Source organism: Nipponia nippon, unplaced genomic scaffold (genome assembly GCF_047370975.1).
Source record: "Nipponia nippon isolate SJK-2023a ecotype South Korea unplaced genomic scaffold, ASM4737097v1 scaffold_71, whole genome shotgun sequence".
Taxonomy (NCBI): Eukaryota; Metazoa; Chordata; class Aves; order Pelecaniformes; family Threskiornithidae; genus Nipponia; species Nipponia nippon.
The window spans coordinates 265485-287191 of NW_028262393.1; the positions used below are offsets into that span (position 1 = coordinate 265485).

At 34.9% G+C, this 21707-nt stretch overlaps 1 protein-coding gene across 4 annotated transcripts in view; it reads right to left on the bottom strand.

Annotated features, from left to right (window-relative positions):
* Nucleotides 1–225: 225 nt before the first annotated feature.
* LOC104020646 (NIPBL cohesin loading factor) overlaps nucleotides 226–21707 on the bottom strand; it is a 67117-nt gene continuing 45635 nt past the window's right edge. For 2 of the 4 annotated variants that reach the window (XM_087741047.1, XM_087741051.1), the window contains 20 exons: nucleotides 21224–21322; nucleotides 20976–21122; nucleotides 19643–19777; nucleotides 18025–18123; nucleotides 16752–16805; nucleotides 15329–15437; nucleotides 14606–14742; nucleotides 12958–13098; nucleotides 12542–12635; nucleotides 12278–12432; nucleotides 11917–12007; nucleotides 8443–8616; nucleotides 7694–7884; nucleotides 6782–6889; nucleotides 5255–5455; nucleotides 4799–4945; nucleotides 3090–3385; nucleotides 2598–2772; nucleotides 1787–1972; nucleotides 226–1222 (listed from right to left, as the gene is read on the bottom strand). In XM_087741047.1, the coding sequence (XP_087597173.1) occupies nucleotides 857–1222; nucleotides 1787–1972; nucleotides 2598–2772; nucleotides 3090–3385; nucleotides 4799–4945; nucleotides 5255–5455; nucleotides 6782–6889; nucleotides 7694–7884; nucleotides 8443–8616; nucleotides 11917–12007; nucleotides 12278–12432; nucleotides 12542–12635; nucleotides 12958–13098; nucleotides 14606–14742; nucleotides 15329–15437; nucleotides 16752–16805; nucleotides 18025–18123; nucleotides 19643–19777; nucleotides 20976–21122; nucleotides 21224–21322 (3105 nt within the window). In that variant the 3' untranslated portion in view covers nucleotides 226–856. Of the gene's footprint in view, nucleotides 1223–1717; nucleotides 1973–2597; nucleotides 2773–3089; nucleotides 3386–4798; nucleotides 4946–5254; nucleotides 5456–6781; nucleotides 6890–7693; nucleotides 7885–8442; nucleotides 8617–11916; nucleotides 12008–12277; nucleotides 12433–12541; nucleotides 12636–12957; nucleotides 13099–14605; nucleotides 14743–15328; nucleotides 15438–16751; nucleotides 16806–18024; nucleotides 18124–19642; nucleotides 19778–20975; nucleotides 21123–21223; nucleotides 21323–21707 lie in introns of all 4 variants that reach the window. The other 2 variants (XM_087741048.1, XM_087741049.1) reach the window with 2 other exon arrangements.

Genomic DNA, 21707 nt, shown 5'->3' on the forward strand with positions numbered 1-21707 from the left:
CAATAAAACCCTGGAGTTAACTTGTGTTTACACCCTTTAAGGGATAAAAATAAAAAGATACCAATTATTCAGAAGTCAGCCTATACAAACTGTATAAACAATATTTTATGTCTTGTTTTGAAAACCACTGATATAGTAAATTTTACATAAAAGACTGCAAAATAATATAAATGGATTTAAACAGATCTTTACAATAAGAAATTCAAATGGAAACAGACAAGTAACAAAGAGAAGTAAAAAAATTTATTGCAGTATTCATTCCACCAGATTTGCTGGGGATCCCTTTTCTTGTATTATTTCAGGGTGACCTAATACATCAAAATCTACATTTACAAAAACTTCTCCTGCAGATAGGTCATAGATACTGCATGCTTTTTTTTTCTTTTTTTTTTTTTTTTCTTTTTTTCTTCAACAGAATAAATTATATATCCAGGAGATTCTGCCATTTTACAGCCTGGAAAAACAATGCTTCCCTGGAAACTGGGCTAAGCTAAAGAAAGCCATCCGCTGCTAGGTTAAACTCCAAGAACACTTTATTAAGAACATTAACAGACTAATTTCCAACATTCACTTGTTTATTTTTTTTAAACAGAAAGTTTTTTTTCAAGATATAAACAATTTTTTTGTTAAACTATAATACAGTGGGAGTAAAAATGAACTGAGAAGTTTCTGCTGCACAACAGCGAAGGAAGCTCCCACAAAAATGTTTACCAAACATTTCCTTCTTTTTTCCCGCGTCCCAGGTTCCATTCTTACTCTTCATTTAACTGATTTTTTTTTTTTTTGCCAGAAAGTTGGTATTTCAAGTTTTTCTGTTATTTCAATTCCTGTAAATTTGGCTGCATGTACAAATTCATTAGCTGGAAGTTCCATCCTTGGCGGCATACAGCGATCGTAAAGTCTGCACAACTTTATTAGTCAGCTTATTAGCACTCGTTAGAGCAATTTTTTTGTAAATAATGTCTGACTCTTTAATAGTGTCTACCCAAGGCACCAGTTTGCGGCCATCACGGCGCTTAGCCTCAGTCCAGGAGCCACTGTAGGAGCCTGCCATCCACTGAACACTGAAGCCATTGCTGGTTTTCTGTACTACTCTTGCAATTTGTGGTCGGTCTTTGTACTTTGGACAGCAAATAGCGATGACATCCATGACATCAACACTTTCATTCATCTGTGCTGCCAACTCCGTAGAGTCTGAATTTCGTTTTGACCTTCTCAATGACTAAAACATTGGGGGGAAAAAAGACCAAGTGTTACACAAAAGAACTTTAGTGAAATTATTGCTTTTATTGCTTTTAATCCCTTGACGCCGGGAGTTGGGATTTCCCGGCACACATTCCATTGCCGGCAATGAGACGCACCGCGACCGCCAGCGCCAAGGGGTTAACATATCCTTGTAAAACCACATACTCTTAATTTGTACCCGTGTCTTTATCTCTTATTGATATATAAAATTATATATACACATGAATCATAAAGCTACATAAAAACTTGGCAACAATAAAAAGGATAACACACAGTACATTCCAAAGGAAAATTAATAACTTTTTATACGGGATAAATCTCATTTTCTAGTTTGGTTTTTTTTTTTATTGTCTTTTCTGTTAAACTTTCTACAAAAGTTGTATAAACGGTTAAGTAGAGAATCTCTATCTACAAAATGCTTTCTTTCATGTGGATTACATTACTTGGTGTACATTTAATATAATAGACTGACATTTATAAGCACATAAAAATCATTTTACGTAATACGCTGCGAAATACGTTGACTCCTCCTCCGCCTCACCCCTGAAGTGCCTCCTCCTCTATCCTCCCCATCACTTTCATCGTCCTCTGTCTCAGCTGCATTGTTTTTAGGGCTGCCTCCTCCAAGCAGCGAGGTAATTGCTTTGTTCCGAGCATTTGTGCTAGCTGACACCTCTCCATCTTCTTCCTCTTCATCGGGATCCAAATGTTCCATAAGGAGTTTGAACTATCAAAAGAAACCAGATTAGTCTACATTGTAACCTTAAAAATAGACATTTATATTACACTACGTTAAATAAAAAACAAATGGCAAGGTAAAGAAACAGGGTAAAACAAATGGCAGACAACTTCAAACTTGAACAGCTTATGTTTTGTTCTACAAACTTTTTACTTTCATCTCTTTTTTTAGTAGATATGTAAAAGCTTTCTTCCTGTGTCTCCAAAATTGCAAGTTTTCTCCAACTGATATTTAAAGATTGGCTGGGGAGGGGGAGTAAATACACTAGACCTAGTCTCTGTTCCTATGATGGAAACAGTCAGGGATAAAGTGAACAAGTTATATGAGAGAGTTACACGAGATGGATACCAGAAATTAGAAAATACTCCATAAAGATGAATTTCCTTTAGTTGAAATTATTTTTCATTGTGTTTAAACTTATTAGAAGTCTTTGAAAGATAGTCCTGCTAAATATCCTGAAAGGAAGTGGTGAGTTATCAGTATATCGTGTAAGATTACCAGGAACTTAACATTTTGAAGTGTTCATCCAATATATTAGCATCTACTTTCAAGTTTATACTGTGTTACCTAGTTTGAAAGTATTTCAGGTTTTCTGCAAAGCAACTTTACTTACATCTAAGTACTGTTTTACTATACTCCTCTTCACTTCTTCAGTGATCTTGGAATTAGCCATATCACTCCGCAGAAAATCCAGAGTTTGTTTTGGATGGAAATGCACTCCTGTCTTCCTGTTTATCGCTTTATCATAAACTTTTGCAGATTCAGATGGAGAATATTTCTGAATTTTACTGTTTAAAGAAAACAAAAGGGAAGAGCTTTTAAGGAAAGTCTGAAGGAATGTCAAGGAAAAGCTTTGAAAATTTTCAATATAAGTAGTTATATTTCAATCATTCCATATACAATAGACATCCCGGTAAGAAATGGAGTAATTCCTTTTTCTAAGCATTAGTTGCATTACATTCAACTTATGACATTTATGTTTTTTCTCTTATACAAATCTATTGCTTAAACAATTTAGTTACAATCAACTTCTAAAAAAAGCTTCCAAACTTAATCCTTACAAAGAACTCAATAGCAAGATGGCCTATTGTCTAAATATCCTTACCTATCGGAGAATCCACAGAGGTTCTTTAAATGCTGTTTCAGCATCAAGAGTAATAATATGCCTTGGGAGACATTTGCAAATTCAATTAAAGGAGCTGAATTTTCTGGCAAACATTTCATCACAGCATTTATATCATTTTCTTCATCGGAATCCGAATCAGAGTCTACTCGTTTCCGTAACCTCCGAGGCTTAGAAGCTTCCTCCTCACTTTCGCTCTCACTACCACTGTTACTGTCACTCTCAGTCTCCTCATCTGATGAAGGTTTTCTTTCCTTTTTTTTGTCTTTCACCATAGACTGCAAGACACAGAAGTTAACATGCATTCCAAAATTAGAGTAAGTAGCACCATGTACGTTTCTAAAAAAATCTTTCCAAAATCACTACGAGCTTAAATTAGCAAGAATTCCCTGAACAATGTTCTTAATTTATAACTCGATATTCAAAATTAAAATTATTTATGGCAAAAAGATGCTGATTTTTTGCAATATGGGTACAGAAGCAATTGAAGCAACAAGTACTCCACTGGCACGTTATTCTTAAAAGACTGCTCAAGTTCATTAGCAGTGACAGTAAAATGCAGTAGAAGGCCAAATACAATAAATCAGGAAGAAAATTCCATTTTTCTTTCACCTGGATATCACTTCTGTGTGTCACATAGATTTCCATATGTACTTTGGTACAAACTAGTCCAAGCTGGTTTTATTCCTTGTCTCTTAAATTCTATGAGAATAATTATGCTGCTGACCAGGGAAACCCTCAAGTGATCATACACAGTATTAATAATAATCAGGTTCTACTACTCGTAGAACTACAGAATTTCATATGTGCATTATTACCACACATAGTATGATTTTTCGTAACACAGAACCTAAGATGTTCTAAGCAGGATCTCAACCTTTCTGTGCTGGGTGCTATATGCTGGTCCCCAATCTGAAGAATGGACTGCTTCTTTCTAGTGAATTAAAAATTTACTTTAGTAGGGTGAGAATTCAAAGCTGTGTACTTTCCAGGCATCAACTCTGACTTGTACTTACTAGTCAGATCGGACATTCTAGAAACGGGTTTGCTTCCTGAAAGTTTGCACCTTCCACTGTTAAAATTGTCCAGGGAATGAAGACACTGAAGTCTTTGAAAAGCAGAGGCCTTTTTCTTACAGGATTGTGTATTGCCATAACAACAGATACGATACCATGATTCAGGTTCTTATATGCTACTTTAAGAAAAGACATATTGTGCACTCTTTTCTTGCCATAAACAATGTATTTAAAGTCTCTCAGGTGACACATATGCAACTGCCGTCAGCTACTTGACTACAAAATAAACACCCAACTAGATTTTATTATTAAAACTATACAAACAACCACAATAAACCAATATTTCATGATGATTCTGGGTTCGTATGCTTCCAGATGCATGCAATTAATTATTAGTCAGCCATATCAGGGAATGATATAGATTTGATATTAAGATCTCAAAATTCGTCATCCTTTTTTAATAATGTAAGCAGCAATCTACGGAAAGTTTTTAACTAGTGTCAACCAGATGCACACCAGAACAGAAAGGGTTGCTTGTTTTTAATGACTGGTTACAAAGTAATGGTACTGGTCCATATCGTAATAATGGTACTGTATTCACTGAAAAATCAACCAAATTACAGAGAAGCTTATGTTGCCACCATAATAAATATACTAAAATATAAATGCACATACCTCTTTAAATGACTGTAGTAGGTTGCTACCAGAAACTGATAGTGTAATGTCTATATGATGCATTATAAACAGTGGCTCTTCCTGTGTTTGATAAGGAAAACAGGCTAGATTGTCTGCTATGTACAAGAGCATATTCACCTCTGTTTTCTGAAAGTTAAAAAAAAAAAGTACATAGAAATACACATACAAATATCTTTGTATACCTGAAGATACATTATTTCTGATCAGTCCAAACTGGGTATAGAAAGGTACAGAATGATGCAAAACTAACAAATGCATTCTACTACATAGGTAATATTATATAGGTGAATACCTTATATTACAAACCAAAACAAAGTACATTAGGGAAATAAAGTTATCAATAATTATGTCACAAAAATACATTGTAAAAGGAGAATTTAAGCTTGCAATGCTGTATTTTAATTTCTTTTTAAGTGAAGGAAATGTGATGCTTACTGCAGTATCATCAAAGAGGTTGAGTAAAGAAATTAGAAACGCTCGTCTGTGTTGACGGTTCCCTCGGATCATGGAGTACAGGTGTGAACACAATGCACTGGATGATTCATCGTGTCTAAAACCTCTTACAGGATCTTTTGGGCAGGTATTAATTGCCTGTTGTACCTGGTAAGACATCTTCATACCAGCCACAGCTTTCATCTGAAATGGAAATGTATTTATTTGTATTTAAACCATTGCTTTCAAAGCAGTAAAACTTATTCCTTTTAAGTGGATGCTCATCTGAAGTTTAACTTTCAAACATGCACTGAGGCGATACTACCTTTTGAGTTGGCAAACAGATTAAAACAGAACTTGTGGCAGAGATCACAAAGTCTTGTGAACTGCTTTAACTAAATTCTGTTAGAAACATACAGCTAATCTGTTTATCCACTACAGCCAGGTATTCCAATTTAAACAATTTTCAATAATACTGAAATGTTTTCATATATGAACAGAATATTTTACCAAATGTGTATGCTTGATGTCACTTGTAGTGAAACCAACAACTGCGTCCATATTAGTACACCAGGACTAAGAAAATGAGGGTTTTGTTGCATATATCCTGTGATTTCCAGCTGATTTTATTTAGTCCAAGGTTCCTGCTCTAGTTTCAGAACAAACTGAATCTCTGGTTAGGCTGCACATCCAACTGTCCTCATACCACCTCTTCTGATGTTCAGCAAAGTTGTCTCTTCATCTATATATAGCCTTAAATCCCAGCTGCCTACATAGCAAATTTCATCTGCTAGCCTTCACCTACTGGATTAGGTATCTGTTTGGATGCCATTAACAGTGCAATGCTCCAATTGCAGTGGAATACACGCATATCTGAGAAGTCCCACAATGTAGTACACACACTGAACCTAGACCAGGGCCTTCTGAAATAAGGAGAGGGTGCTGCAGCTCAATTTCAGATCTTAAGCAGGATTACTGGCACTATGCCATAACTCCACAAGTCCTCACTTAGCCCTCAGATTTGCCTTTCAGCAAGATCCCTCAGATCTAAACAGCTTCCTGTGCTCCTTCTGCTTAGATTACAATTTATAAAGCCTTGATGCCTTAACATTCTAATGCATACACACTAAGGACTTCTACTTTTACGAGGTGTTCTCTTCCCTAGTCCACTGATACAGGGAAGTCATTGCATTATGAAACATCATTGCAATGAAAATCACTGCATTATGAAACAGCTGTCCTTACCTCTTATCAAATAAATGCTCTTGAATAGGATTCAGTGAGGAAGATATTACTGTGAATTATAGGAAATTTTGGACTGGAAGAGACACTTCAAATTATTATATCCTTTCTATTTCTAAGAATAGAAATCTCCAAACAGGGGAAAAAGTCGAGATCATCTTTACAACTGCTTATAGTTATTGTTTCTTTGTTACTTTATATTCTTTCCTGCAGCTGAGCCATATTCAGGTGTTAAACCACTAGAGAACATAACAGTATTTTGTAAAATGTTAAATTAGAATTACTTACGTGAATGAACCCAGCATATTTTTTGTCTATTTCCACCAACTGCTGGTCAGCTTTATTTCGCATAGAGGGCTCTGGATCTGTGCCCATAGCAATTAAGTATGGCACACACTTGAAAAACAAATGAAATGATTATTCAGAGTCATTGTACCTCCTCTTTTCTCAGTCTCTGTTCTCTTACTACACTATTTTTCTTGTTATATTCTGATTACTGCAGAAACTAGAATAGAAAGCGCTATGCAACTTACTACCTGAATACTTTTTGCAGGCAAATGGTACAAAATACACGAGAGACCAGCATTATAAACAACAGAAGTTGTGTGAGGTTTCAGGTAGTATTTCCCTTCTGTCTCAAACTCTAAAGTCAATTTACACTACAAAAAATGCCATTAAAGAAACCCCAAAACACCACTTATGACTGAACATGCACAATGGCTGCAGTATAAAAAAAAAACTACAAAAATGTTATGTAAGCAAAGAATAATGGAGATAACTAAAGTTCTGACACTGACTGTGGAATTCCATAGTGTTTGGAGGACATGGGAATTGAGGCAAGCTGACACATTTTCCAGGATAAAGAATCAAATGAAGAAAACAACTTGGCATACGCCTGAAATTTAGATCAGAAATACACTCTAATGTACATATGTCCATGCTCTTTAGGCACTGGCTGGGCTTTTACATCTTGATTCAGAAACAGAAAATACAGCATTTGGAATCTCACTGGCTAAACAACATAAAACAGATTTCAAAATATGCCTTCTGTAAAGACCCCTTGAAATTTATAAGAAATAAATTTCAATAAGAAATTACTGTAACATAGCTGGAAGAGAAAAACTGGAAGTTTATGTAGCAAGTGTGAAAACCTCTGAAAACCTGAATAACAAAAACTCCCATCATAAAAGCCTACCATACCTGAACAGGATGGATGAGACCCTGGTTTAACGTCAGTGCAATGACATTTAGAGCAAAGTGGCGTACACTGGACTGGGTATGAAAGAAAGCCTCAAGGACCTGTTTGAGATATAGCTGCATGATGGAACTACTCATCCCTGAGGAAATATCACCCATTTCTTTCAGGTCTTCCTGTTTTGCTACTTTTTTCCCTGTAAAAAGGACAAAAGCAATAGCACACTCACCACAGTATAATCATTTACTTTGCCATTCCTTGATGCATGCTGATCTCTAAGCTTTACAATACGTACACATTTCAGCTGTCTTAAAATGGGTTTATGATCTCATGAAACGTAGAACAGTCTGATGGTAAATGTACATCAAAAAACTAAAGAGACATGACTTTAATTAAAGTCTTGTTCCTTAATAAAGGTTTTTCATTTTAAAAATGTCTTATGTTCTATTTATTATTTTCTATCTGCAAATTAACCTTAGAGGAGATTTTGATAAAAAGTACTACTACCATCATTACGGCAATTATGCATTCTGAGTTGCTTCCAGCATTTATACATCTTGAAAGTAAATAACATACCTATTATGGGTATACACGTATGCACACAGTGTATTTTTGAAAATTATTCTAAGATATTGTGGGTACAATGTCACTGATTTGACAATCTTAAGGGACTCAGTTCACATATACAGTAATTGTATGCAAGAAAGTTAGGTCTTGCATGCTTCATTAGCACAGAAGAACTCTAAACACTTACAGTCTCTGTCTGCCTGCTGCATACGTGTATCCTCCTCCTGCAAGTAGGTCTGGAGGTTTTTTAACACCTGGATTTTTAAGTTTACCGAACAGTTCTTATCTGAAAGAATGCTGTTGTACAGAGTCTTCACTTCCTGTTCGAACATTAAGCTTGGGTGTTGTATAAATGCAAATCCTAAGGGTGGAAGAAAAGAGGAAACGTTCCATGTTATTATCATCTAGAAATTGTATTTCTGCTTTTTAAGTCTTTCTTCAAAATAGAGATATGAAATTTATCTCCTCCCAACAACATAGCTTTTCCTAGTCCAAACAGTATTGCTTTTCTATATGGACACCATTCACAGCTTATAAAGAGTTCTGTTAGCCGTGACAGTTCTATTAGCCATGACTTTGATGGATAAAGATGGGGTGTCAACCCAGGGCAGTTGCACTAAGAAGAGTTATACAGGTCTGGAAGCATGTCCAGTGTAGTGGCCTGCATCTGAATGACTAGGAGCTCTCACAGGAACAAGGGAGGAACATTACTAAAAATTACCCATTGTTTTTCTAATACATTTGGAGAAAAACATTCTGCTGAAACTGTGAAAAGTTATTCATACAGAGGCAGAGCAAATGTGGAAAAATTGATAAATACCACAAGTATTTAAAAATAAAATCTTAGAAGAAAAAAAAAAACCAAAACAGTCAACACAGTAAAATTTATACCTCTTGCTGTCATTATTCATATACCTATTAAGGTCTTCTCTTGAAAACTATCTGAAGCATTCCAAAGACTACATCTGTTGGAAGATACATCCTATAGAACTGTTTTTAGATGCAGCCTTAGCCTTGTCAAGGAACTGATTGTTCTTAGTCTATATTTCATAAACACTTTTCTAAATTAGTGACAGTATATACAATATTAGATCATGTATGTAGATTTAGAAGTGCTGCTGAAAAACTCATAGAGTATCATAAAAAAACAGTAATGGGAATAGAAAATCTCAATTTAAATTATGTTTAACTACACGATTTTTTTTTTAAGACTGTTCAAGAAAAGCAGACATTAAATGTATTTTTATGACCACAGGAAACTAAGATTCTGAATGAACACATAGAAAGCATACGAACATAAAAGAAGAATACGGGTAAAAAATGAAAGCAAAATTATGCAAAAGCAATGTATAAAAACAGCTGTAACAAAGGGAAGACTGAGTCAAGTTTTTAAAACTGGCTCCATACACACACAGAAGACAGTGTAGGTAAAGGCTAAGTCCAGGGCAAGACCTCAATGTGTTTAAGATCTCATTTCAGTCTCAAAACAAGAAGCAGAGAGAAGCAGGTGAGGTGGAGGGGAAAGAGGAGAAAAAGAAAAAGGAATGATGATGGTCTTTGGAGTATGTGGTATAACTGTGCACTCCATACAGGTGTATATTGATGTTTATAACTTGACCACCTCTGAGCAAGTCCAACCCACATCTTAAGGTTAATTTTAAAAATGAAAAGCATGTGCATGTATGTGTAAAAACCCATAACACTTTTTTTCCTTCATTCACTTAAAGAAATCTGAAACACCAGTATTCTCAGGGAAATTCTTATTTTTCCATCACCTGTAAGCAGGGAAGAAGAATTTTGCTGTAATAATTTGTCACAGGAGGTGAAAAAAGGCACCTGCTGTGTTCTTTTAAGGATTGACCACATCTCGGGGCTGCCCTCACGCCAATTCTCTTCAAACTTTGTCTTCACTTGGTTGAGAGTCTTAAGACTAAGCTCTGAGCTTGGCTGATTAAGACATTACCTGTTAAGATACTTACAGGTTTAGCTAAATTTACTAACAAAATTTTATATCCTCAACCTGCCTTGCAAGTACATATCTGGAAGAGAAGCATAACCATTATCATTAAGCTTACGGCTGAAGCTTAATCCCTCAACAGCAGTGACACATCCTAAAGCAAAGGCTAAAACCATTGAGTGTCCTTACTGAAACGACACACTAATAATTGCTGATAGGAAAGTACACACTCTTCACATGACGTCTTCATTGTGTATGAACGTTGAATTAGCTTGCTAGTCCTTTTCACCTTATTGCTGCATACAAACGTTGTATGGCTTTGACAGCTTTGCTCCATTACTAGCCTGTAAGGTGGAACTTTGCACTGCCTACCACATCTCTGTACATCCAACAGCTACCCTCAAATGGAACCAGTACTTAGATGGAATCAATATATCAATGAAAACAGTTGTCTGAGTTTTAAAGACCGATATGCTTACAGGCAGAGAAAAAAAAATCTGAAGGATGCCTACTGACAGCTACCCCCATTTTCTCCCATTCCCCCAAACTGATCACAGTTTGGTCTATAATTTAGAAACATTTTTGGAGACTGCAACATTCTCCACATCCATGAGCAAAGCAGTCATGTCTACAGGTAGGAAGACAGCCCCTATCCCATGTGTAATATTCTGCAGAGGACAATTAAAGTGGACTGGAGTTGTTGGCAGCGCACCTTGATGTAATGCCTAGAAAAACTCCAACTAGTCCAGAAAACTGCAGTGCTGCTCTAGCAACAGAGGCAACTCTAAAGCCATTAATACCGCTCAGCTGTCTGAAATGGTTTCTTATAGCATATGAAATCAAGATTCAGTCTTGGTCCTTATCCTTGGAGCCCTACCTACCCTGAATTGAAGCAGGAGATCTAAAAAGCCACCTAAACAGCAACATAAAGAGGCAAATTCTTGTCCACAGTTAAACTATACAATGCAAGCTCACATGCCTGGGAGACAACTTTCTTTACTCTAAGCCATAACAAACTCTTCCAGAAATCAAGGCTTATCTGCCCAAACAAGATTCTCTCACATGTACAGTTTTTGTCCTTAAGGATGAACATGATACAAACCACTCAATGGCAGTTCATGTACTACTGCAAGTCACTGAAATACCATACTAATGCCTTCAGATAAAGAATCTATTTAAAAGTGAAATACAGCTAAAATCCTGAAGCAAACTGTAATATCTAGACTATGACATCACCTCAATGCCTTGTGAAACCTCATAGAGCACCCCCAGTTGGTATAAACTGCCAAAGTTCCCTTGACTCCTGCAGAATATCTGCCTTTACACTTAAAATGTTCAAAGTTTTCCCAGTACTTTTTCTAGTTGTTCTTTAACCATACCTTGTGGACTGAAAAACAAGATTTGGAGTTACAACATACTTGCATGTGGAGAAAAAAGAACATCTCCATTACTTTGGAAATCTGCTGCACTTTAAGACTTGGTCACAAATCAAAAGGCATTCACTGTCAAAAGTATCCACTCTGCTGCAGAAGCACGTAACCAGCAACCCCTTGACAACTTTTCTATAGCCAGTTCTCAAATAAAACACGCAGTAAATTTTTATTTTAAACAAACTCCCTTGCCACTACACAAATACATGAATTCCTACTGATATGCATGGATTTTTACTATAGTAGAATAATAAAAACTATTAATATTTCTTACCAAGGCCAATAATGGCTTTTGTCTGTACTTCTTCATCTGAATGCTTTGTAAAATACATCAGCAGTTCAAGTACTTTATCCTTAATGTTAACCTGAGCAAATTAAAACAAAAATAATAGCTATTTGAAGATTAAACAGATGTTTTTAATCTCTTATAAAAAGCATAAATATCAAAAAGAAAAGGAGAAACACAATGTTACTGCATGGCCTTTGCAAACCCATGTATTTAAAAACCAAAAAGCTGTATTGTATGAATTATGAAAAGATACATAGCTTTGAGGGACTATGAATAATGTGCTTTCAAATTAAATTGGAGCATTCAATATATCTAAAACATGGAGAGTAAATACAAGTTATTTTACCTTACTGTTGCCCTTAAAATCTTCCTGATCAAAATCAAAATGCCGGCAGAGTGCTCCAACAGTAAAAAGTGATCTAAGGAGTGCTGGTTTATTGGCAGTAAGTATTGTACTGTTGGGATCTTCTTGGTGTTGACTTTTTAATTTCGAAAGTGCACCTACAGGAGATAAAAGTTTTGATCACAATGTTTAATCGTGGTGTATCCCTAAGATAAGACTTGTAGCCAAAACTGAAAAGTGACAATTACATGTTGTGATTTTACTTACCATAGTATCTATTAAAACAGGCCCACACAAATTTATAGTTCTGTGTGACCTTGTTCACAACAGCCCCAAGACAGCTCACACAATGCTGAACAACCTAGGAGCAAGAAAGAACAAATCAATTATATATTTAGAAGTTAAAATTGAAATTTTTGTGAAGTTATGTAGGAAAAAGCTATGCTGAACTAGAACTAATGATCTAATGGATGTAATATTCATCTCCCTGACTGCTCTGAAAACCTGCTCAAACTCGTTAAAATATAGCAACACAAACAAACTCCAGTAAACCGAGTACACTGATTTTTCATGGCTCAAAAGTTATCTTCATAATGAAGACAGACTTTCTTTAAATCAAAACCATGTATTTCACAATGTGAAATGGAATCAACTGAATAGTAACAATAGTAACAAAAGCTTACTGTCATGCCATATTTGATGATGAGTTTCATGAGGTCTTCCTCAATAGTGGCAAGAAAGGTCTCACTGGGGTGCTCCATTAGCGGCACTACAAGCTCTAAGATTTTTGCAACATTGCAGATCACCATGAAATCATTCTGGGTCTGAAACAACAGTATTTATAGCGTTTAACATTTCTGGCCCTGTTACCTGTAAGCAAAGTATTATTAATATGCACTGATAGTCAAAAATCCCAACTCATGTTAGATATTTGGTACAGATCTAAAAGAATATTTATATAGTTTACATCTGCTATTAAATTACATATTATTATGAAAGATAGTTCTGTTTTCTACAGAACTTCTGAAAAAAAAAAAAATCTGCACAAGCAGAACTTCACCTCTCATCAAGGCTGTGACAGACCTGAAAACTCAACAAAATGAAGTTGTGCTATGACTCAATGTGCCTTATGCAAAATAGGTAATAACGCGCACAAACGTAGAAATTACAATTAAAATTATTACCGGTTTGCATTATCATGTCTGTATATGTATTTTAAGTGAGGAATCTATGGAAAACATTTATCTATTAAAGATACATCCTGCTAGAAATTGACTTTTTATGACAAATCAAGCTTACTGATCAGGATAGGATAACTCCCAAATGCTACTGTCAAGCCACTTAAAATATTCAAACTGACAGTGGTAATTCTACAATTCATCTCAACCTGTATAAGTACAAAACTGATGTAACCCACTAAATGGGTTGCAGCAAGTAAATAATGAGATAACCCTTTTCTATACTGTTTGATCATAAGCAGCTCTAAAAGTCTGTTGTAAATGTGCCCAGAGAACGCTCCAGGGCTGGACCTGGAAAATGCTAGGCTGTACCTACAATCTAAGCTAATATCAATTACTCTCAAGCCTGCCCTGGGCAGCTGAGCTAATGTAATGGATTGCTGCCACCCACCCACGCTCCTCCTTGAGCCATGGCTGCATGATCCTGTCCTGCTCTTTCTGTCAGATCAGGGGTCATCACAACTTTCACTAAGCCAACTGTGCTAATCAAAATGGCAGAAAGCGCTGCAATATTTCAGAGGAGGGGAGCCATTTTACCGGATTGGAGGGGTTCAGCGTTATAGCTCTCTACCACTTTTGTGAGCTAAACTGTCTTACAGGGGAATACGAAACCACTAGAGCCAGGGAAATGAGAGATGAAGTATGGAAGAGGATGGAGCAGGACATTTTCCTTCTGATATGTTTGCTATATGTTAGATCACTCTATCTTATGGAACCATACCTTTAGTCTTAAGATTCATGTGTTAAATATTAACTACTTTCAAGACTGTGACTATAAAACAAAACAATTTTTTAGAAATTATTTCATAACAGGTGAAAAACTGGGTCTTAGTCCTCAAGGGAAAGAGGCAGTACAGGTTTCAGCTTCATTTAGTTGAAAAATATGGAGGTAGAGGGTGAGGAATAGCATCTTAGAAGCTACAGAGATCATCAAAAGGATCTAGTATCTTCAGAAGCTACGATGCCCATGAAATAAAAACACAATTTTAATTTTTCTTTTCCTACCTTCAATTTCATCAAGTATACAAGACAGCCATTCATTTCCATGCTTAATTATCTGGGGGAAAAAAAAAGACTGATTTTCTCTACTTACACTACATTTAGTGGTCAGGTATGGCTGCATGGTCATGGCATGTTTGACCATTAGCTGGGGCCTGATTTTGCTGAATAAGAACAAAGTGGTTATGCAAGCAACCAAGCGACCAGAATTCACACCTTTGTTGTCAGAATCTGCAAAAGATTAGAAAATACATAAAGGATATTAAGTCCAAGTAATCTTTGAGCAATGAAAAACATATATCTTAAACATCATTTGAATACCTCTTTCATTACATCTCTTTCAAGATCAATACAGAATATTCTTATTAGAGATGAGAATGTAATGTGTTAACATTTGTATGTGATCACAAAATATGTGAAAAAAGAAGCAAAGATGCTTCAAAGATATCACTAGTTTTTAAACTACTTACTGTACACACAACACCGACCCAACCAATGATTCCTATTACAACTGTAGAATATACTAATGTGAATAAAACTTGCCACATTTGTTTTGGTTTTAGTGATCCAAAAGTTTGAACAAGTTATTTCAAAAGTAGTTCTGTTATTGTGGTTAGCTAGTGAAAATTAGGGAAGCTTTATTACAATACAGTGCTCAAAAGTTCATAATGAACTTAAAAGCAACAATTCATTACCATCAGTTTTGTAACAGGAATTCTGTAACAGTGTCTTTGCCTGACAGTAATTTGAACAACCACTGTTACAGTATCATATAAAATTCACAGGAGTTTAGCTACTGGGTTGTAAATAATATTACCTGATAAAGATTCCTCATATTTAAGAATGTGCTCAACCAAATTGTCAACAAGTTGAGTACAGGCTTTCTTCACAGGTTTATATGAAGCATCTTCTTCTGACTTCAACAGCTGTAGCAGATAAAACAGAAAATTATTTAGTATTAAGGGTTCATTCGTTTACATTGCATACATGCTGGTTTTATAACAATTACTACAGATACACAACGAGTTTACACTACAAAAGTATTTATTTAACTTCTGCATAGAAGTTACATGGTGAAGAAAAAGTTAAGGGAAGTAAAAAATCAAACCAAAATGCAAGAGAAGTAAAGAAAAATTAACCGCAATAAAACCCCAGAAAAGTTCTACTGATTTTTGCATTGGGATTAAAGCTAACTTTGTGTTTAATGAAATAATGTAGAAAAAAATAATGCAGTCATACTTGCCAGCAGTAACTAATAGGAGTTGGAAGGCTTTTAAAATGCTTAGGAAAAAAAAGAGCACATTCGAAAGGAATGGTTTCTTTGACCCTAAGCAAAAATATCAAATGAAGATGAAACATAGTTTTATGAACATTTTAATCAGTTAGCCTTCTTCCATATGACTTTGAGCACTGAAATGATGTCCATGAAGATCCTTTAACATCTAAGAAGGATTGAGACTGTACTATAGCTTTTTCTTCAGTGCAGGCATTAAAAGGTTCTGGTTTACTTGGCTACCTATTTTCATGGCACTCCAGGCTAAAGTAAAATCAAAAGGATTTTTTTTTCTTGAAAATTAACCAGTGCATACAAGATGCAGAGGAGAATGATAACACAGGTTAAGAAACATAAACAAACAAGCTCAATTCTTAGAAAAATCAGAGGAAAATATAATGTAGAAGTAACCTATACTCTGAAGATTCACTGCTTCTATAAACCGTGTAACAAAGATATTGGATGTGAACACTTATCTACCATTTAAAAAATCTACATTACACTAGATGCCTCATTTCAGAATCAAGTATCTTAGCTGTGGACTTCACGTTATGTCACTCATTACTGAAGACACTATGAAATTAAAAACAAACAAAACAAAACCCCTCCCAAAACCAAGTGAAGTAATTTAAAAACAGATCATATGGAAAAACAAAAACTAATGTCAGAGACAAAGAATTCACCAATGAAGATTAAAAAAAAGTCAGATGTTTAAAGGGCATGAATTGAATTTGTCTACTGTAAAAGGATTGCTCTTGTAGTCACCCTTCTATGTGTTTTAGAATCATAGAATCATAGAATCGTTAAGATTGGAAAAGACCTTTAAGATCATTGAGTCCAACCATTAACCTATCACTACGAAGTCCACCACTATACCATGTCCTTGTATAATACCTCCTTTTAGTACCAAAAGAAATGTTAAAATTCTACCAATGATTGTACCATACATTTGAAATTCATTACTTACATTTTGAAGAAGCTGTTCAAACCAGTCATACCCTGTATCTCTACAAGCCGCAACCTGGAAGTATTTTTGAGAATATACTAGTTAATAAAAAAGGCATCCGAGGAAAAATTACTTCAAGACAGATGTCATCTTAAAAGACCAGTAAATATGCATAGATATATTTTCATACGCATTCAGTACAACGATTTTATATCTTTGGAGATTAGAAACTGTCTTCTGTGTTTGAAAAATAGTTCTCACCATTTAAGTGACTCCAGAATTTGTATTCCATACAACACAAAGCCTACACATTTTACTGGAGATTGCTGGCTCTAATGTAAACAAAGTTTTGGTTTTGTAGAACATTTTGCGCAGATTAAAGCACAAATACAAGCCTGACATATTAAAAATGAACATGTGTGTGTATATATATATATGTGTATACATATTTTTATATAAACAAACCAAGCCTTCGCTGGTATCATATGTAAGGAACAGCTCACAGGTGCTCCAAAGTAGAATTGGCAGGAGAACTGAGAGTTAAGCTGAAGTCAAATTGACTGACTTCTCAGTCTGGAAAAATGCACAGTAGACCACCATTTTGTAAAAATATTGAAATGCAGGATGAAGTTTAAACCCATAATTGTAAGTAATGAAACGAGTACTTTTATTTTATATTAACATCGTGGTGTAATTGATATTAAAACACCTTCTCAGCACAGTGGTTTTACACAACACATTCTCACTACAAATTAAAGCATTTTATTTGAAACAGATTTTGTTATTTTGGAGACATGCCATTTAATTTGCTGCTCCTACAAAGAAGACACAATTATGCAGATAGTAGTTTACCCTGAGCAAGAACATGACCCTGTATTTGTCAAAACGGCTTATTAACCTTTCAAAATAAATGTTATCAATTGTTTGAGGAAAATTTTCTTTTTAAGGGACAACTTCTTAGTTAGGCTTAACTATATGCTGCTACTAGCAATTCCTGGAAAATGTTAAATATAATAGAAATTCGTTGTGTTTTAACTGAACAAGTACTTTATTCAGCCTGAATATAATTTGGTCCCAGTTATCATTGTCAGCAGATTAGTGAGCATTTAAAGTTTCCTACAGCCTGTTCCATGAGATGAATGATTTTGGAATGTATTCAGTGCTGTGAGATATAAAAAGAAAACCACCTGACAATTAAATTACTGTATTCTAAAAAACTACAGACAATATTTCAAAGATATTAAAACATAATCAAATTTTGCACACAACTTAACTCAAATTTGTTTTAACATACCACATCAGTGATGTTTAGTATTTTCCTTGTCATTGCTTCTTTGTCATGGTGTGGAGTTGGAGTAAACCAGAGCTTCTGGAATGTCTCATTTACTAATTTCTGAAGGCAAAAAAAATATTAGCAGAAATAAACAAACTTATCTTGGCACACAGGCATTACTTCTAATACATCCATACCAGACATTTGTTGATGATGCACGCCATTTCATAAGCAATTGTTCAGCCTAAGTGAGACCCTTATAGGAAATGTTATCTGACACAGACCCAGATCTACTACTACAGGACTCATACTGACCTCAAAGCAAGCCTCAGCAAAATGATCACTGGGAACTGATGGTACAGAAGATGGAATTACCACCTTCCTGCATTAATTTGCATTCCTCAGGAAAACACAGTAGCCTGAGAAGCTGACAACGGAACACATGATTATGATTTCTTCAGCAGAACTAGCACCAATGGTAGGTTACTTTAAAAAGTAACCTTTTTTTTTCAGTTTTCAAAACAGCTGTGACAACGTGGGAAAGAGAGAGAAGCCAAGTCTCTCTACTAAACACTGGAGGTATGTTCCCTTACAATGTTTTTGGATGGAGGAAAAAATGGAATAGAATGGAAGTGAACAAAATTATTCCCAAATTACTTATAAGGCATATGGTTCTAAGAAGCTCTCCTCATTCATGGAAACATAAAAAATACATTGAAAATAATGCCTCATTTTTTCTGATGATGTTAGAAAGGCAAGGGGAAGGAGGAGAGAGAACAAAGTTGTCCTCCTTTCCCAGCAGCACCTTGGATTCAGCTGTTCATCTACTTCTTGATTAATGGTCTCCTCAGAAAACCACTTGGCATTAACATATCTCAAGGGGTAAAAATATAAGCTGCAGCTTTAAAGTTGCAGATTTCAAATCCTACTGAACACGTGATACAAAATTATTACACATATATTCTTAATTACCCAACAATTTTAAAATTATTTTGCCAAATCAGACAAACCCATCATTGCCACATTAATGACTTAAGACATAATCTTAGTTTTGTGCCCTTCTGCATATACACTGCACAAAGAGTAGTGTTAGATCACGTAAGTAACATTTTAGGGGGAATAACTGATTCATTGAATATTCAGAATTAATGCAAAATTAGCACAGATTATTACTTTACAGTTTTTATATGCAGAACTTACAAATCTGGCATGTATTAATGTCCAGTACTTAATTTTGACTTAAAGGTTATTTTGTTTGCAGAAACAGTTTTATATGCCAATTTTACTTCTTAGAAAAGAGAAGTACCAGAGACAACACTTGCAAGAAGAAAAAAAAACCTCTAGAAAATAACTTTTTAAAGTCTTTTGATTGTCAGCAAGAACTTAAAGAAAATAGAAGATAGACAAGAAAAACAAGTCAGAGAGCATTTTAGAAAGCTAAGATATGTGCTCTCAAAAATTCGAAGTGAATAAAAGTTCACTTTTAATATAATAATTTTTAATAATAAATATTATTTTTATAATATTTTAAATAATAAATATTACAGAGGAGCAGTGCAATACTTTTTTGACTTTTGTCAAAATACAGAAACACTAAAATAATGATAATTAAAATCCTGAAGGATATGTTTCATTCTACCTTAATGCCTTCTTCATCATTGACTCTCCGAATCATTTTCACACACATCTCTGTAATTTTGGGAAATGTTGGTTGTTCAATGCAGATATCCCTAAGTATCTTTATGACTCTTTTTCTGACACTGATACCAGTATCCTGTAAGAGAAAAGCATTACATTCTTGAAAACTAACCAGAAATACTAATTAATTTATGTATTATATGAAGTACTATTTGAAGATCATCAAATCTGACTTGCAAAATTTATTTAGAAAAGGCAGCTAAAATATCCTGGAGTGCATTTATACAAAAGGTCAGCATAGCTTGTACGACTTTATTTGCAACAATTCTAAAGGTTCTGGCTGAGTCCGCAGAATGCTGAAATGCTTCCTCCATCTATACCCTCCCATCTAAGAGCTCATGATGTTGCAAATGTATAATTCCACTTCTTAATTCAAGAGCTTACAAGCTAGATGTGATGATGCTTTAGCTACTTTGTTGGAACACACAAGATTCTTTGTAGATCTGGACTGTAATACTTCAAGTCTTTAGATAAAGCTTATGGATAAGATACATGCAACAATCTTTTCCATTTTCGTAGGCTTTGTCTAAGGAGATGGATGAGGAGCTTCACTTCATATTATCTTATTCAAAACATGTTGAATCTGAACATCAGGATGAACTGCTTTATGCATGCTCATATGCACATGAAGCTGCTTATCTCCAAAACCCTTCACAAACACATTTTATCATGTAACTATAGCAAATGAGTACTATTTGACTAAAAACGTGACATGGATGCTAAGAGCTAGTTTTATCTTACAGCTAGATTAACATTGTATTTTACCTGAATGCCCAGACAAAAAACATCTTTTGTACAAAAATTCTAATAAGAAGCCTTTTAAAACACTAAAAATAGCATAGAAAAGTAAAGTAGTTTTATCTTTTTTTTTCTTTTGGATTACAAATGACTTCTTTAAATTACTGTGTTGTAGATACTTCTTCATCACCCACACTACTGAACTGCCCTCAATGACCCATATCGCAAGACTTCAGAGATGTGGCAAAATTCCTCATTTCACCTAATTTGTGCCTTAATAATGGAATAAAAAGAAATATAATCCTGGTTCTGATGCAGTACAACTTTCTATATATGTTTACCTTTTGATGTCAAAAAGCATCACTGGAAACAAGTGATGCATTTCACAAGGTTGGTCTTAAAAGCATGATTAAACATTAAAACAGTAAGATACAATTTACTCTTGGTATCATCATATTATTAAACATATAAACTCAGTTACAAAACAAATTTTCCAATGACACTTATTTTATCATAAATATCACTAGTCACCGTACCAATATTCTTTCAATCAGCATGTCATAGTACTGCTCAGCAAGCTGAGGACGACAGAGCACAAATCGGCCAAGCAGCTCCACAGCTGCTTCTCGTACACTAGTGGAGTTATCCATTAACCGTCCATGAACACCTCGTTGCATATCCAGCTAAAAAGAACAAATGAAACACAGATTCAAAATAAGAAATGAAGACTTATTTTAAGCATGACAGAAGAACGTATGTGCATGATGGATATTTCCTTTCTTACCCTGGCTAGAATACTGGGGTCTACAGCAACAACCTCAGACAAACACTTCATGGCTTTTGTTCGAACAGCAATTGCATTTTCACCAAGTACACGCAGAATCTAGTAAGAGAACAAAAAAAAAAAAGATTCAATTGTTTTGGGAAGGTAAAAAACAATCTTTAATGGGCAAAAATGCAGCAGAGTAACATGCAAACAATTTAACTAAAGTAAGAATATCTGTCTACTAAAAATTGAATATATCTTCTCAGACAGTAAAAGGGACATGCAAGCGATGTTCCATGGCACTGATAACTGAGCATGGATTTTACTAGGATTTGCTACATCTCTAAGACTGGTCCAAACAGGATTTACACAGGGTTTGTATGTTCACTTTAAGTCCCTTCATTTTAAACTCTCCTTTTCTCATTCAGTTGAAGCTTTCACCATTGTTCTTTTAACAGGAGAGTTGGATTTGGGCACTATAATTTTAAGAATGGCTCTGTAG